This window comes from Aphelocoma coerulescens, chromosome 15 (assembly GCF_041296385.1).
Source record: "Aphelocoma coerulescens isolate FSJ_1873_10779 chromosome 15, UR_Acoe_1.0, whole genome shotgun sequence".
Classification (NCBI taxonomy): Eukaryota; Metazoa; Chordata; class Aves; order Passeriformes; family Corvidae; genus Aphelocoma; species Aphelocoma coerulescens.
Genome location: NC_091029.1, coordinates 595,033 through 613,300, shown reverse-complemented (window position 1 = coordinate 613,300; position 18,268 = coordinate 595,033). Strand labels below are relative to the sequence as shown.

General features: G+C 45.7%; 1 protein-coding gene and 1 long non-coding RNA gene across 7 annotated transcripts in view; one reads left to right on the top strand and one right to left on the bottom strand.

Moving 5' to 3' along the window:
- RIMBP2 (RIMS binding protein 2) overlaps window positions 1–17,278 on the bottom strand; it is a 123,482-nt gene extending 106,204 nt beyond the window's left edge. For all 6 annotated transcript variants that reach the window (XM_069030873.1, XM_069030868.1, XM_069030869.1 and 3 more), the window contains exons 1-5: window positions 17,181–17,278; window positions 13,417–13,533; window positions 10,258–10,368; window positions 8,121–8,345; window positions 7,289–7,423 (exon numbers count right to left, since the gene is read on the bottom strand). In XM_069030873.1, the coding sequence (XP_068886974.1) occupies window positions 7,289–7,423; window positions 8,121–8,345; window positions 10,258–10,368; window positions 13,417–13,533; window positions 17,181–17,183 (591 nt within the window). In that variant the 5' untranslated portion in view covers window positions 17,184–17,278. The remainder of the gene's footprint in view (window positions 1–7,288; window positions 7,424–8,120; window positions 8,346–10,257; window positions 10,369–13,416; window positions 13,534–17,180) is intronic.
- LOC138119241 (uncharacterized) lies at window positions 9,210–10,384 on the top strand. The gene is made up of 3 exons (XR_011155446.1): window positions 9,210–9,411; window positions 9,584–9,654; window positions 10,311–10,384. It is a non-coding gene; the product is annotated as an uncharacterized lncRNA (long non-coding RNA).
- Window positions 17,279–18,268: the final 990 nt, after the last annotated feature.

The following is an 18,268-nucleotide window of genomic DNA, read 5'->3' as shown; positions in this document are numbered from 1 at the left end:
GCCTTGAGGATGCTGTAGGATGATCTTTAAAGGAAAAAATGGAAGATGCTTTCTAATTGTCATTAGCTGAGAGCAGGGAGGAGAATCTGTGCCACGCTGTTACATTCTCAATGCCTTCCTCTTGACTGTTCACAGAACACCCTGCACTGCTGCTGCTTGCTGATCAGCAAGCACTGGGCACAGCAATACTCACTGCTCTGGAAATCAAGCCTGTTTGTAACAGAAAAGAGAAACCTTTGTGACAATTATTTAAAAAAAAAAGGCAAATATCAAACCTACAGTTCCATTTCCTCTGTCCTGACACCTGCACTGTAAATGTTTCTACCAGACCACAGCCAGCAGCAGGGAAATGAGGCTCTTCACTCCTAACTGAATGTACCCATGAGCACAACAGAGAGTTTAGCTAATCAAATGTTATTCCAGAAACCTCCACACAGATTCGAATTCTTCTGACACTCAGCAGTATTCTTCCACAGATCAACAACACACAATGCAGACTGTCAAGTGATTTATAAGTGGCATCTAGAAGCCTCTGTTGGGATTCAGCATCCTGATGGAAAAAATAGTATTTGCTCTGAAAATCTCATTTCCTAAGCAGATCAAATAAATAGAATGTAGTGGAAAGAGTTCATTATTATTCCCATTTACAGAAGGAGAACAGAGCCCAAGAGATACTAAATGCTTAGCTCAGGGCCATTCACAGAATCCATGGCAGAGCTGGAAGTCCCACTCTGATCTCCTGATCAAGCACCACACCACAAGCACGAGCCAAAGTGTTGAGCCACAAGCCCCTAGGCCACTCTAATTTCCTCACCAAAATCCCAACCACAGGTGGCTTTACAATCATCATTTAATGAATGAACATGCCTCCAACACATCATTTAATAGGATGGCTCCAGCTGGCAAAGAAACCCTCAGTGACCACACTCAGACTTCAGTCCCCAGCTGCTGCAGAGGAGCCTGAGCCGCTCTGCAGGGCCGTGGCACCACTGGCCCTTCCCAGAGCCCCCTCGGAGCAAAGAAGCCTGACAAGAGCCCTCTTCTCCACTGGGCAGACACTGGTTTCATGGCACTGAGGAAGCTGCATTTCCCCAGCACTGTGGCTACACTCCAGTTCTGTTCTTAATCATGATATTGGGGTATATTTTTCAATTCTAACAGCAAATGCTGTTCTAACAGAGAAAATGTTGCTGTCAGCAATACTTCATGACAATCCTCATCTGTGGTGGACAGGCAGCTTACAGAGAACAACAGTCAGACAGGTAATCACCAGTGGCACCAGGTGTTTTCCAGAAAATCTGAAATAGATGTCAGTTCCTTGGTCCTATGCACAGAGAGACTTTCCAAACCATAGAGACGAACTTATCTATACAGCTGACATTGTATCAGAATAGGAGATACAGGCTAATGCTGTGAGAGGGGGAAACAAAGGATTTACACAAAATTCCAGTTTAGTCAGAACCTTTTGCTGAATAATAACCCAAAAATAAGTCCCAGGAAAAAAGTCGTGACTAACAGATATTTCAGCTGGTGTAACGTATTTCATAGCAGTGATGAGGGCCTGAAACAATTTCAGTGAAATGACAAACAGCCTTGACTGTCAAACCATGCTTCATTCAACATAAATATTGAAAGGACAGGACAGTGATGCATGACCAACTAGTTTCTCATTACAGAATAAAGTCAGACTGATTTTGGATATTTACTTTTGGCCTGTGGTGGGCCATCTGACACGCAAAAAGGAAACCCCCCAGCACCCAAGGATACTAATTATGCTGTGATCACAGGCTTATTTCTCTTGTGGCAACCCAGAAGGGTTCAGACTGTTGTAATAAGCTACTGCCAGCAAGAACACTGTAGTGCTGGTATGTTTATTTGATGCTCAGTATCACACACCTACCCTACAGTGGTCACATACACGAGCCTGAGCACATCTAACATCTGTCTAACACAGAGATACATTCAAGAAGATACAGTTTGAATCTATGCAGAAGTGCATACAGAGCTTGTACAAGTATGGGATTGGCCACATCTATAGAGAGATGCTTCAGATTTCTGAGCTTGCAACTGTCAGTCAACGAAACCAGCATTTATCAGCCATTCAGACCATTCTCATGCAGAAATCTATGGCACTGCACTGCCCCATGTTTTGCTCCATCTCACTTTTCCTACCCCTAAAACCCACATGCTGTTTTAGAGCTGTAACTTGGTTATAATTCCAGAAATTTCAACACACTGCCTTTCTCGAAAAGATGCTCCAGGTAGACAAATATATAAAGTTGGCTGTAATAACAGTGCCCCTCTGCTCACTGCCTCTAGCATGCAGTCATGCTGTATTTTAGCTGGCTGGAGCTCATTCAGGTATGTAAGGAGGGAAAATCAGGGGTGCTCTCCAGTCTGCAGGCAGCATGACCACCTCACTGATTTCATTTAGAGTCGGTCTTTTCCCTATTAAAAAGGAAACAGTCTGCACAAAGCCGCTGACCAGGACCATCAGATCAAAAAGGAATAACAAGAAGGCACCTAAAAAAGACCCAACCTCCTTTAAGGTTCTAGAAGTAGCACATATGTATTTCAAAGGCTGTCTACAGCGGTGAGTCCTGGCTGACATCTGTAATGTTTGATCTGAATTACGTTCTTCATTTGTCAGCTGGGCAGACTTGAAAGCCTTTCTCTAATAAAAATCTAACACCTCCTGATCAAAAAAGCCAAAATACAAAGTGACTACAGCAACTTTCATATCAGTGCCCATATAATGCTATTTTTTATCATATTGACTTTATGGGAATGCTGTGACTTCCCCTCTACTGCTTGGTCTGTGGTTTTGTATTTCATGCTGTTGCCTTAAGGCAGCTCTTCTATCTTGCTAAGCAATGGTCCTTATTTTTATCTGGATGATATCAATCACAGTATTCCTCCCCTGTCACAGAATACTGGGTGCAATTCTTAATGTCACAACCAATGGCTTTGCATTTAGGTATTTCTTCAAAATAAATCCAATCCCTTAAGAAGCAGACTCTGTATTTGCCAGATGCAGTGTCAAGACTCATTAATATAAGTTATTCTGGTGAGTTATTTTATACACAAACCCTGCATCGCTACCTGCACTGGACAAAACAGCCCAGGCAGTGTTTTACCACTAAAATATCAGGCAGCAGTAGCTTAAAAAAGAAAAACCAAAGCTTTCATATGCACTCAGATTTTCCTCAGTCACAACTGCACTAAGCCCATGTACAGCTGTAATGTCGACCATCACATCACTCTGGGAAAGACACACCTCCCCTGCCCAGCGCCACAAGCAATAGCCAGTTTTGAAAAGAGGTTAATAAAAACCCTGCAGTATCCCCTGTAACACTGAGCACAGCACACTGGTGCATGCTAATTAACTGGTATTTATGGGAATATGCAATCATAAAATGCTATTATTCTGCTATACGTGCTCGTATGCAGAACAGACATCCCCCCAGTGCTGGGTACGGTGTGTCCATACATACGTGTGTCCGTCTGTATCTATCTGAAAATCTCGCCGTTCTGTGAAAAAAGGATGAGGTATTTGCTTGCAATCGGTCTAATTTAGCATTAGATGCCAGACAGATGCCACGTATTTTCACGGCAGTGGCTCTGTGGAAGGGCAGTCACAGTGATGACTTTGCCATGACACGACAATATACATTTGCAAAGCAAACACATTCCGTGGGGATGCACCATGCTGGGGCTGGCGGCAGGGACAGCTACCAGCCACTGTCATCACTAACTTTGCCCACAGACACCAGCACGGAACAGAAACACTGCCCATCAAACCTGCCAATATGGCTTTTATTTTCTTGGAAACCCTAAAAGTGCCTGGGAAATGACATCAGATTAAACATCAGTCGGAGGGAGGATGGAATAATCTAGCAAGAGTTTAATCCCTTTACCTAGTGCTCGTGCACGATGCACATTTTATTATTCAGAGCAGCACCCAGAAGCAAAGATCCAGTGAAGGGCATCACCAAATTGCTGCAGAATAATAAAGTTTGCCTGCCTCCGATAAGAGTTACTGATGCATCGCCGCCCGCCCAGAGGGGATTCTCCCCCGGCACACGCATCCCCATCCCCGCCACCCTCCCGGGGCCCGCAGAGCCCTGACCAGCCCCGGCTGTTTTCAGGGGGGGGTGGAATCCCAGCGTACCTGGGCTCAGGCGCTGCCGAGGGCGAGCAGGACGGAGCCGGGGGCGCGGTGCGGGCGGCGGGGCCGGCGGAGGGGCGGCAGCTCCGGTGCCGTGGGCGCTCGGTGCCGGCGCTTCACGGGCGCGCTGCGGGCGGGCAGGCGGGGAGCCGCCGCGCCAGCATCATCGCCGTGCACGGCCGCCCGAGCCTATGAGGCGGCAGAGCTCGCTCGCAGCCGCCCCAAGATGGCTTTCCCCGCTCGCCCCTGCCCGTCTCACATGGCCCTGGCCCCGCAGCGCGGGCGCGGAGCCGCGCCGGGAGCCGCGGATGCGCCGCGCCGGAGGGGCCGCGGGGGAGGCGGCTGCCGGGAGCGCTGATGTTCCCTCGGGGTAATGCTATCGCAGGATCTTCGCAGTAGGTCATCTGTGGCCTACTGGCACGAACCAATGAACTGTAAATGTGAGCGGCAATTTTTTTTTTTTTCGCTGCCCGGCCTGCCCAATGGAAGGCGCGGAAGCTCCGATGCAGAAGGGAATTAAGGCAGATTACCTGGAGCATCCCAACCATTCTGCCGCGCCTCTTCTCGGGGAAACTGGGGGCAACGCATTCGCACAAAACTTCTAAGGTGCAACAACATCTCCCCAGCAGGCAGAGGGAGATGCTGTAAGGGGACACAGGGAAAAATTTTAAATAAATCCAATTTTAGAAACCCATCTTCAATCGTTTTCTCATTTGTTTTTTTGCTCCCAGTTTCTCCTGAGCACAGATGATCTGAGTGACAGAATCTGGTCACTTTGGGAGTGCATTCACTACAACATAACTGAATTCTCCAGGCTGATGAAGGTTAAATCATCAAGAAAACATCAGAATTATAACGAGTGGTATTTCCATATTTTCCTTTTAGTATTTTACAGGGGAAGGAAATACTGCGCTTTCAAGGCACTATTTTATTGAATTCTGTTGAAGTATCTAGAGAAATGCATCCCTCAATTCAGTAAGGTCTTTCCTACAGTCCCTTTTCAGATACCAGTCTTCCTCCCATAGTTTTACCCACAGGCATAATGAGGAAGAGGAGGAGAATTTTCAGAAAAGTTTGGCATTAACAAAAGAAGGCAGATTTCCCCTCAATCCATAGCTCTTTATGAAGTGCACGGGGAGCACCCTGCTCTCCAGGAACTGCCAGCATCTGCTGCTTCTCTGGAAGGAATTAGGAGCCATGGAAGAGGGATTTGTCAGATGATCTCTCTCTCAAGTTTTGTCTTACCTGGATTTCCAGTTCACTATCAGTGTGAACCCCTGAACCAGGATCTTTACTAAACAGCTGAGGAATCATTCCACACTGGCCTTGTCTGTACTTCTGGGTGCAGCAGCTCCATCTGAGCACCTCACCCAGACCACGGCCCCCAAAGCTTCCAGCAGCACTGAGAACCACCACTCCCACTTGGATGAGACACACTTCTCTTCAGAGCTTTAGAATTCAATCATGGACACAGTGTGATCTGCAAAGCAACTGGCTGCTGCTGGAAAAATCTGTCCCTCATTATATGAATGAACAGCCAAGGATCTGATCCCTGGTGATGTGATACTGCAGGAAAAACAGATGAGAAGAAGGTTTATAGACAATCTGTGCTTCCTTCCCTGAAGGTCTGCATTGGCACATTCTAGAAAGACCAGAATTTTCTGAATGACAAGTCCAAGATCTAAAAATAAGGTCCCCAAGACCTCTCTGCTGTGCAAATCTCAGCCCCAAATGACCTTCCCTGAGCTTACTCATGACTGTAGCAGGAACAACAAAACTCTGGCATTTTCTGAGGGAAAAGCTGTTCCTAGCCAGGTTCATATGCTCATTCCCAGATTAGATTATGGCTCTAATCATCAGGCAAGGCACTCTTTCTTTTATAACCAGTTTGTGGCATAAATGGATTTCTTTTTTTTTTTTTAAGTCTAATTTTGGCAAGTCAGATTTTTTTTTCCCTCAGTTGAGCTACAGGCAAGCTTCAAACTGAAATGTTCCTTCCAACTGTATCGGCACTCACCACACTGTGTTTCAGCACCAGGCACAAACCTGCAGCATAGGACACAAAGTGGGACCAGAATATTCCAGGTGGCACATTTGGGAGATCTGTCTTGTCCAGGGGACTGGAGGAACGTGACTGTTCCCTCCTGTGCATTTGTACAAACAAACCCAAACCTTGCTAGGCCAGCCTGATAATTGAAAATCTGTCAGATCACTGTAAAATGTTGTTATTAACATGTTACACCGAGCCAAGCCAGCTCTCCCAATTCCTGTTCATGGGTGGGTTTGAAACGTGTCTCTCTGTACACGGGGTGTGTGGGTACATACGTGGATAAAATATGCAAATTACCATAAACTTTCTGGAAGCCTTGTTTTTAAAATATGGAAAATTTTATGAATAAATTTGATCAAGACACTCTGAAAGTAAAACAGCAACCAGTTTTTTAAACTACCAGTACAGACTCACTGCTGTGAAGGTTTTAAAACATATTCTTTATCTCAAGAACATGCTTAGCAATTTGAGTCATAAAAATTTGACATATGCAACTTGTTATGCCACAGCAGACGAGAACTGACATTTTACTGGAACTGAAAGATGTTAGGGCTTTATTATCATAAATATTTTATTATTAATTTGGTAGTTTATCTGGCCCAATATCAGCATTACAGATATAGCTTGATAATAATTTTTTCTGGCTGCAGTTATGCTGTTGATGGGCCACTGGCATGTCGGAGATATATAATATATGTAACAGTTTTGCTGAGAGAAGAAAGAGAATCACAGCTCTGTGTGCCATGTATCACAATCCCAAAAGAATGACCCTCCCTTCTGATAGACATTCATTAGAGAAATAGAGAACAAAAGACATTTCTGTAGATGCTAAGGACCCTATGAAATACCATTTTAACTTTTAATTTGTAACTTTTCACAGGCTAGAATGAATTTCGTGTCCTTTCCAGTCTGAGTTACATGGAACAATTATTTAAAATATGCCCTAAGAGGTGAGTTTTCCTCTCAGTCCCCTTCGTATGAAAAGCCAGTCAATAAACCGAAACAGATGGAGATAAAGCTTCCCCTTGCTAACTGCACTTTTTGAACGAAAAAACAATGAAGGAGCTCACCTTCCCTGCTGCCAGGACACGCCCAGGGCCTGCTGTGGAGACGAAGGCCAGCTGTCTCTGAAGCCACAGCAGCTCCTTCTGAGACTGCTTCAGTAACTCCTCGGTGTCTCCTGGCATCTGCCCCAGCAGCCCTTCCTGCAGCACAGGAAATTCTCCATTTCTCTCTTGTCAAATACATGGGAACAGGGACATAGATCTGTCACAGCTGAGCCTCTGACTAAACAGCAGCATCTGCTCTAGCCATGGATCCGGATTTCTGCAGGTCAGTTCCTGTGTTTAACCCAAGAATCCTCTGCCCCCTAAAATCAGTCTCTCCACAGCAGCAGCAGCAGGACATCCTGCACCCCAGGCACCCCAACAGCTCAGGCAACTCCCTCTGGCTGATCAAGCCACGTTAGGTAGGGAACAAGCTGGGCAATCCCAGCCTTTGGCAACTGGAAGTTGCTCCTCTCACGTGATTCGTTGCTGTACAGAGGGCTCAGAGATGCTGCTGGGAGGGCACAAAATTGGTACAAGACAATGCCAAGAAGGGTTTGATGTTGGGATAGCGAATACGAAGTACAGGAACACCACTGAGAATTCCAAAGTACAAGCTTATATCCTCAGTGGAAGTCTTGACTTGAGTCTAAACCAGAAGTATTTTGAATTCAGACCCACACTCTCCTCCACACAGGATAGCTTATTGGTATTAAATATTGTGTAAATTGTCTGTTTGAGTGAGAAATGGACAGATAAATATTTTGAGTCTAAAACATCTATCAATAAACTACTTTCAATGTAACTGTTTACCAGCACAGTTCTGCATTAAAAATAGAACTGGATTTTTACCTACCCTCAGGCATCCCAGCTGATTTTGGAGTCCCTCACACTCCCCTTGCAGCAGCTGGATCTCCAGATCTTTTATGCTTTTGGATTGTTTGTTGATACTTCGCAGATGTTGAGACTTAACATTGACAAAGTGCATTTTCTGCTTTAGAGGCAGAGTTCTGGTGATTGTTTTGGTGATGACAGCACTGTTATTGGATGACAATGTCAATGAAGTTGAAGGGTTGACAGCCTGGTAAGGAGAAAATACATTTTTCATGTCATTCCTGCTAAAGCTTTGTCTGAAGGAAAGAATTTAATTCAAATTCTTTCAAAAATCATAGCCTAAGTGCTTTATTTGAAAATTTTCTTCCTCAGACATTTCATTCAAGCTGTGACTAAGAGACAATCTTGCTTGATCAATCACAGGTAAAGAGATTGGGATAACACAAAGGAATGAAAAGCAGACAATTTATTTTCTTTTCCGTGTTTCCCCCCCGGCGGATCGCAGCCGGCCGTGGCTGCGGCGGTGCCGATGTGCTCGCCACTGGATGGCAACCGAGCGCTGCTGCTCGGCCCCCCCAGCGCAGCGTCCCGCGGCTAATGAGGGAATTATCCTGCTGCTGCTGAGCCTGCAGCTCGCCCGGAGCTCCGGGATGCCGCATTCCCGAGGCTGTGCTGGACCACGGCAAACCCGGCCCGGGAGCAGCGCCGTGCTCCGGACTCGCTGGGCGGGGGCGGAGGGGAAACTGAGGCTGGCTCCCGAGGGCAGCGGACGGGAGAGCTCCGGGCTGGGAGCGATCTCGGGGGTGTCTGCTCCCCCTGCCCGCACCGGGGGCTCCAAGGCCATTTCCCACCGTTCTCCCCTCACCCTCTGCAGCTTTTGCCCTTTCCTGGGGCCCGGCTGGGGTCAGCTGGAACCAGCCCCGGCTCTGGGCGCTGCATCCGTCCCATTCCTGCGTTTGGGATCTGCTCCGGGGGTACCTGACCCATCCAGGCTGCCTTTGTGGGGATGCTCGGCGTGCTCCAGCCCAGCCCAGCAGCCCCTCCCTGGGGAGGGAGGGGGTTGCTGATGTGACCAAGGTGCAGCTGTGCCAGCTGGAACAGCTCACACCGACTCGGCATCTTTAAAGCAAAAAAAGCTCCAAATTTTGAATGATGGAAACCGCTGCCCCAAACTGGAGTGGGGGCAGAGTCCCACAGACTGATCCCGACACTGGCCTCCAGCAGGTCCATCAGGAGCCAGCACGCAGCTCCTGTGTGCCAACAATTGATTTTGTTGTGAATGAAGAGAGTCAGGGAAGCAGAACCAACCTGAGGTGTGTTGTATCTGCTAAATCTGCACATGAATATTTAACTGGTGACTCTCTTCTATTAGGCATTAAACCGTTGAGTAAATGATGCAGTAAAAAGTCTGACAGTTGCCAAACACTTAAGTGTTTATCGATTTTTTTAAAGCTTTTTTTTTTATCTTGTTTGTATCTGCTGAAGGGAGAAGCATTGAAAGCTCTGGAGAGAGGATCCATTAGTGAACAGAAGAGATGAATCAGAGGAAACATCAGGTAAAGTTTTTATCACTGAGGCACCCCAATGTCACTGGCAAAGCGGTTTCTCTGTCGGCAACAGGGCTGTGCCTCCATCTCAAGGGCATCCTGGGTTATCCTCACTGCTTCCTTCTTCCATGCCAGCCTCAGACTCAAGGGTTTTTGGAAAGATGTTGCTCCCCCTCTTGCACAAGCCACACGTGCAAACAAATATGCAGGAATCATCACAAAAGGCATTTAACATCAGCATCTAATTTCTTTATTGGAGGATCACTTCAAACTGACCAATATTTTAAATTAGGTATCTTACAATAAAAGCAGTAAATAACTCCAATTAGAAGAGTAAAAAGGAAAAGTCATAATGGGATGGTCCTGTAATTGGTTAACATCCACAACATAACTCCTAAAACTGCAGAGAGTTACGTACCTTGTGCTGGACCATGAAACAAACATACCAGGGAAGCCAAACCCGAGATAAATCTCTGTGTGCCCTGTGCCAGACAGGGTGCAGACAGTTGTTTCACCTGACATTCATCACCTCTGGATCGTGTCAATGCCATGAGAGATGTCTCAGCAACTGGCAGGAAAGCACTGGAAGGTTTCAGAGCATGTAACACTCACCTTGCTCTTCTTAACATTTACTGAGCTGCTCTTCTCTTTGCTTCTGCCCTCAGGTCTGCGGTTTGGAGACTTCCCAGATGTTTGTTTTACTTTCTTGTTGCCCTCTCTGGACTGTGGAACAAAATCCATCAACAGCTTATTAAAATGCTTTAGAATAGAACTGAAATGTCTCAGTGATGCTGTTGGTCTTAAATCAGTTTGTTCTCGCACAGTGAAGCCCAGCTGTCACCGCAGAGCCCAGGAGAGCTCGTGGCACAGATGAGATGTGGCACCAGGCAGGACAGGGCAGGTCTCAGTCCCTGCTCCCCTCCTGCCCCCGGGCAGTGCTCGCTGGGTGTGAGCTGTGCTCCTGCCGGGGGACAGGAGGGGACACCCCTGCAGCCCCAAGGACTGGAGGCATTATTAGGAGCAGTTTGCACCCTGCACGGGCTTTGTGTCCCTGTCAGTCTCAGGAAGAATCTCGTGCTGGGTTTGCCTGGGAGATGGATGGAGCACAGGGATGTCAGGGGCTGCACTGCTCCATCAGACTGCTCGGGCTGAGGGGGCTCCTTCTGCGGCATCCCTGGAGCTGGGTGGGACACGGGAGCTCCCGGGGAGGGCCCTTTGTTCCTCTGCTGCTCCCAGTGTGGAGCACAGGGTGCAGCGTGAGCAGGCAGTGCTGGGTTAAGTGGGCTGGATATTTTAGCATTGATTCCTTTTCAAAATGCCGGGATACTGCTGAAGCACAGGTCAATTGCACAGCGTGCTGCACTCGGGGTAAGCCAGTCTCGCCTCCCAGAACTCACAGACCTAAACAAACATCACCAAGCACGTGGGGAATTGGCCTCACGCCTCCCTGCTCAGTTCAGGGCAGCTCAGCACTCCTTCCTCCAGGAAGGTTGGTGCCTCTTTCCTCGGTTCATGGATGCTGAGCTGGACGCTCCACTATGAAATGCCCCCTGCCCCTCGCTCTGTGCGTGCCGTAGGCACTGGCACAGCAGCTGCTTTCTCACTTTACTAACATTTAATCTCGTGTAGCCAAGACCGCTCCCAGAGGGTAAACAAAGTGACTGAGATCTCTTTTTCCAAACACCACTACCCTTATTTCCATCTCTTCTCTGCTGATGGTGAGTCAGGCTGTCTCTATTTGGCCAGCATGACTTGGTGTTCAGTCCCGTTTGAGGTGTGGATCTCATATTTGAGGAAAGTTGAACCTTGCAATACCAAGCAAGAAGGTCTTTTTGGAAAAGGAAGTTTGGAGACCGTTCTTTTCTCTAGTCAGATCTCAGAATGGTCTAATTACTGACCATTTACAGCAATTGAGTTCAGCTTTTATTGTTCTTTCTGCATTACTGCGCTGTGTTGTGGCACTGTGGGTGTCAGTGTGTGAGAGCAGAACCTTTAAGGTTATAAAGCTGTCAGTGAAATGTTCCCCTTTAATCTCAGAAAAGATATTTTAATGCAGTTAAAATAATGCCACATTTATTTCTAGTATAAATCGTAGGGAAGTCAACAAGGGCACTTATTTATATCTGTGTAGGATGAGCTCAATGGAAACCCAAGAAAAGCATCCTGGCCCACAGGTCTGAGTCACTCAGTGCTCAGCACATGCTCCCCTCAGCAATGAACCAGCTTTGGTGAGGAGAAACACAGAAAGCAGCTACGTGACCTAACCCCAACTCTCGTGTATGGATATCCAATCCAGCTGGATTGCAGGGAAACAGAGATTTTGCCTTTATTTTCTCCAAACTCACCTGAAGTTTATGGTAATTCCTGTTATTTTAGGGATTAAAAAAATTAATAGATCTGCTGTGATTAAAAATAAATATCAACACTTGCTGAATTTTTTTGTCCTGTGAATTTTTGTTTTCTTCCTAAGACTGATTTGTTCCATGGTTTTATTTGCCTCATATTGGAAGGAAAACCATGCCCAAAAAGACATTAGGGGGTACTGTATAAATGGGAACTCTGACAAAATCTATTTATAAATGGTTTCAAAGTCAAGAGAGCACAAGTGTGCCCAGCTGTCAGGCCTTGGGCCTGAGCAGAGCATCAGAGCTCTCCCCCAGCCTGTCCTGGCAGACAGAGGGGGACCTGGATCAAATCTTCGGGGCACAGGGCGAGATTACTGTAACCCAAAATTACCCTCCCAGATTAACTCACCCGCAGCTGGCAGCTCTCCAGCTCTGTGTCAGAAATGCCCTTCTCTCAATACTCTGCTAAGCACTTTGAAAACCTGCTGAAGGAACTTGGGTGGTTCTTATGATGGTTCTGAACCTAATTTTAGGGGAACTTTTTTTAAATCCTGCCATCGGTGACTATTGAGGAACTGTGTAGATACGTGCTGAGAAATAGCTCTATATTGTAGGAGAAGTCTAAATGCAAATTAATTTATTTAAAAATCAGTGTAGCACTTGGTAGGCAGCTCAGAAGGCAGGGACTGGTTTTTAATGTGGGGAACATGAAAAGGAGCTGTAATTATTTTTAACAGTGACTGTTGAGAATGTTTGCATTGGGACAGTAACATCAGTTCACCACAAATGGGGGTATCAGATGTGGGGAATATAAAGACAGACCAGGCAAGCCTTGCAGGAAACCCAGGAGAGAGACACAGATATTAAACTAGAGTCCTTACTGTGGATTATTTGTTGTGGGGATAAACATATTTCCTCAACTGAAATGCAAGGAGCTGGTTTCCAACAGCTGCGTCTGCAGCTCCGTTCAGACTTATGAGGACACCCAAACTGGCCTGGTATCAAAAGCTCCACAGGCTCTAGAGCAACTTTTCTTTCATAGAATTGGCATTGTGATTACAGCCACGACACAACCAAAATACTCCCAGAGGAGCTGTGTACAAGTCGTGGCTTTGGAGCTCACAGGTAGCTGCATTCTGATTCTGCTTCTTGTCCACACTTCCTGTTTCAAAAAGCATCTCCACTTTTTCAGCTCTCTACCAAGCTGTAGGACTTGGGGGTTTCATTCATTGTTTTGCATACGAGAGGCACATCCTACTCCAGAAAGCATTTTATGAACAAGGCTCTACACAGTTCCTCTACATGGTAAGATTTTTAAAAATGCTGATTTAAAATAGTTTCCTATAACCCCACCCTTCCGAAAGGAAAACCCAGGCAAGTTTTCAGAGAAATTCTGGTACGCCCTGGATTGGAAATGGTTACTCACCACTTTGTCTTCCTCTTGGTCTTTAGTCAAAGGCTTACCCACTTCTGAAAGTGATTGATTTGCCTTGGGGGAATCCAGCACGGAATAGCCCTGATCCACGATGTGGCTGATAGCCTTCTTCTGCAACAGAGGGAAAGTGACTTGAGAGCATTTAACCCTCTAGAGAGAGCCTAAATTGGCTTATGGGACTTCTGACTTTATTAAAAGTCAGGCAGCACCATTTCACAAGCCACAGCTCCGAGGTAACAGGCACAGTACTGGGATATTTCCTCTTTCCTTTCCATGTGCCTTTGCTTCCTCCTTCCCTGCCAGAGCACTCAGAGCCTGTCTTGCATCCTCAAGCTTTGGAGATGCTGGGTGGGTTTTCTAAATGGAAGCAGCTCATTTGTACTTGTGCAGGTATTTCAGAATCTCAATTCATAATTAACTGTAGGCTCACTATTTAAATGGATTTCTTTTAGATGTTTTTGCATAGTAGCCACCTGAAACCCAACACTGTATTGCTTAATAAGCCTCTTGAACTTTTAACTTTTGTAATCTTCTAGGAGGGTCCTACATTATATATTTTAAATATACTCCAGTGAAATAAAGATGTACTCCTCCACATGCTGTTTGCCTCAGGGGAACAGAAGGAGGTTGGAGATGAACCACCCCTTGCAGCATCTCTTGGGAGTCAGTGGAAAGAATCCTATGGGAATTGATTTGACCCTAAATAAATGGCCAGTCCCTCTGAGGCGCAGGTTTTCCTCACTGGTTTCTCACCATCCTCACCCACTGCAACCCGGAGCAGCGACACTTCCCTGGTGCAGGAGGAACCCCTGGCCAGTGAGAAAAGATGCATCTCCCCAGGGAGCTTCTGCTGTTTGGGCACTGCTAACGATGTGCTTAAGTAGAATTGTTTATTTTATAGCAAAGTTCCCAGATGTGGTGAATTTTTTATTAGATACTAAAATGTTAACGATGCTCTGAGTTTCTCGTGCACAAATGAGCTCTTTTCAAAAAACCTTACGCTTGAAACGTAATCATCATGGCTCCCAAAACGAAAATAAACTGCAAGTCAAGCTTCATCTCCAGAAACATCAGTGGACTAATGCATGTATGTAAATACTCCAGCAGTGCCTTTACAGGAATAAAGCCACAACAGCCTTTAACAGGTGCAGCTTCATTTCTTTTGTTCCACATCACAATGAAGAAGCCTGAACCTAAAAGCCCCCTACTCCTACCGAAGTGAGCAGGTGATTCTCATGGGACAAGCAATGCCCAGAAGAGGGCCCAGAGTTGTGCTTTACAGACAGCACAAGAATGCAACATTTTCCTAAACAAAAAAATGTGCAAAGTAAACATAGAGAAAATTGTATGGCAACACCCTGAATTATTGAACGGCTAGCTATGCAGAACAAACATAATTAAAGGGTCTCATTATCTTCGAAATAATCATTGTAAATAATGCTTTAGATAATTACTTCATTAGTTCTCAAAACACTGGCTTTTATTCTCCTCTGAGATTCTACCCACTATCTCTACTCCGACTAAATTGCCAAAAGGGAAAATCAAAAGCAGAGCAAGCATGTGAGCTGGAAATGCAGTGTGTGCTTGTATGAACTGATTCAAACCCAGGATGTTTTGAAATGGTTTTTTTTGCAGATTTTCAGATGGTTAAAAGCAGTTTGTTTGGATTTTTTAAATGCATGTATTTCTTTCTTCAGATTGCTCTCTGCTGCAGTCAGACTCCCTTGCTTGCAGCTATATTTACCCACTTAAGGATGGTTGGCAGCAGCGTGGATAGAACCAAGATTAGTCTTTGTCATGGATGACTGTCCCTCTTAAGTAAAGCCACATACTGCCATTTTTCTTCACTACAAATACCACGAGGTAGATTCAATATTAAAAGAAATTATGCCTCTAAAAGCCACAGCCTAAACAAAAGGAAAGCCAGAGCAAGACAAGAAATGGGCAGAAAATCTAAGACCCACAGTTAGGTGGCTCAATAGCTAGGAATGCCTGCATTTGGAAAAGAATCTTTTCTTAACAGCATTCTGTCAGTGCCGCCAGTAATTAAAGTAATGGCATAAAAAAGTGACAAACATTTTTCTGGTCGAGTCCCAAGTCAATCTGGAGCACTGCAGAAGGCTGAGATTTACCAGCCATGGTATTTTAAAAGGCATTTACCAAAAGTTCATTAAAGAAATTAAGTAGCAAGAGGAAAACAGCAACTCTGCAGAGCAAGTCAGAAACCACCCAACCCTGAGATGGAAAGGGCACAGCAAACAAATCAGCAGCATTTGAAACTCTTAAAAGGCAATTAATCTGCACAAAGGTGATTACTGAAATTTTGAAAAGGGAGGTCAGCAGCAACCACGAAGTCTAGACAGAACTGAGACGTATTTTGGGAAATTGAATGCTTTTTTTGTGGTTTTTTGGTGTTTGTGTTATGCTTTTGTGGGTTTTTTAAAATAAAATTACTCCAGTAGTAAGGTCACGTTTTGCTGTAGCACATGTCAAAGGTCCTACAATATTTGCTGTAAATGTGGAAGCTTCAGGTTTTTCTCCTTTTCACCCCCCCCACCCAGAGCTCCCTCAGTAACACAAAGCTGCCAAAGGACCTTCCCCAAAGCTCCCTCTTGACACAAAGCTCTCAGAGCAGGTCGGGCACTGAGGCGAGAGAGCTGCAGCTGCCGGGAGTGAGATGTTCTCTCAAGCTTTCAGTTGATGTTGCAGAGGGGACTGGAGCTTAATTGCTCTCACTAACTACGCTTCAGGTCTCAGCTTTTCCCTAGACTCGGGTCCAGACTGGTAGCTGTGCTTAAATCAGAAATCCCGGGGAAGGCCCGGAAGAATACAATTAGAACTAATTGTGTTTTCTGAGCGCCTTTCCACCCCACTGAAATTTGCAGCTTTAAGTGCACAGGCTGAGAGGGAGCTCGGAATTAAATGGCTTTGTCTGCCCCACTGCCAGCATTCAAAGGGTTTGCCTTCCACTTTCTCAATATAAAACCCAGCTATAAATTAAAAACAAAACAGGGCCCAGCCATGCTTTTAAGGGCCAGCACCCTTCCTGACCAGCAGCCTGGTTTGGATCAGGGACAGAACATGGTCAACCTGCCAAGTCATATCCTGGCCAATGCACATCACCTACATCGTGGCCAAATTCCTGGAGCTGTGTGGGAAATACTTCTGGAAAACCCTCATGAGACCCTGCAGGGGGAAATGCTGATTAAGATCATGAAACCAGTTGCATGAATTTCAACAAACTTTCCTGATGGCAGAAACATTGCTGAGGGTTATAGAAGGCTCAAAAAACTAAAAACCTTTCAAGTACAGGAACAGAACAGTTGTGTGCAGTACTAACCAAATCACCCTGTCAAACACCACATAAAGGACTGTCAGGTGAGCTGCTACACACACAGCACCTCTGCCCGGTTGCACTCTCTCAACTGAGTCACGTTAAATCCAGTTTAATGTTGCCCAGCTCAATTTACTTTCAACTGACAGTACCTGGCACAGCCTGACCCAACCAAGCGTCACGTTCTCTCAGAAGTATGGATACAGGAAATTCAATTTTGTATGCAAAATAATCCATGTCTTCTTCCTACTTAGTGCTACATCTTGGTAGCTATTTGCATCATCTTAGCCATTTTCTAGGAACTATTTACTCTTGACATTAAAATCCTTCTTTCCCCTCTTTGCAGTAAAAAGGACTGAACTGCCAACAGCAGCCATGGCTCCTCACAGTACGTAGGCACAAGGACTTTGTCGGTACTTACCATTTCTACGTATTTCCCTTTGTAAAAACCTTTATTCCAGAAGTACTTTCAATCTTCAGAACCTTATTGCAAGTGCTTATTAAATGCTGTTTTTACTCCCAGACGCTCCCTGGTGAGTGCCCTGCTGGTGCAGAGGAGCTCCCGTGTGACAGAGGTGGCTCAAGGGCTGCGGGGGCACCGGGGCCAAACCCCGCCCGCGGCAGCAGAGCCCGAGGCTGCCCCGTGCAGGGTGCCAGGGCTATTTCCAGAGGGGCCTGGGTTATTTCCAGAGGTGCCATCCGAGCCACATGAACACATCAAATCAAATTTAACACTGACTAACCTAAGGCTTTAGATTCACACCCCAACCGCCCCCCTGGGAATCCCCCAACACAACCCGAAACAAAGCCCACATCCAAACTGTGCTCTCAAAACCACACTAAGCACAACTTTCATTTTTAAATGTGATTTTTTTTTTTTAACAGAAGCATCCTTCCTCATAGGCAGCAGTTTCCTCCTTTCCCTTTGTCTTCTCAATTTTATCAGGCTTCTATCAATCAAAACTCACAGTGCTTTGATAAACCAACCCTCCTTTCCCTAAAACTCTGTTCTGTGTTTTACATGACACAGCAGAGGCAGAATTAAGGCAGAATAACAGCTTTAGCTAATTCTAGAGATTCATTCCTGTCCAGCTTTGGTGCTTTCCCCCGCCTGGTGAGAGGCAGCAGATACCTCCATTTTAAACAATCTGGCATTTTGGTCATACTGAACTTTGTAAGAGCAGCTATGTAACATTTTCCCCTATGTTTCTACTGACAGGTAGTCATGAACTGGCCATTTTCCATGTGCTTTGGCATAAACTCTGCATGCAAACCCTCACTGCTGTTAGATTGTCACAGGAGTTGTCACAAATTATTTCTATATGAAGAGAGCACTCACTCAAATGAAACCTTGGGGGTTGTCACCTCAACATTTCTCTGAAAAAGTTCCCCGATGGGCACAGCTTAAATTAATAAATCCCAATATTTTTTTCATAATTATCTCTACCCCTTTTTTGGTAAAAATTTGCAGGAAAGACACCACCTTACCCTGAGAGCAGGCAACCCAGT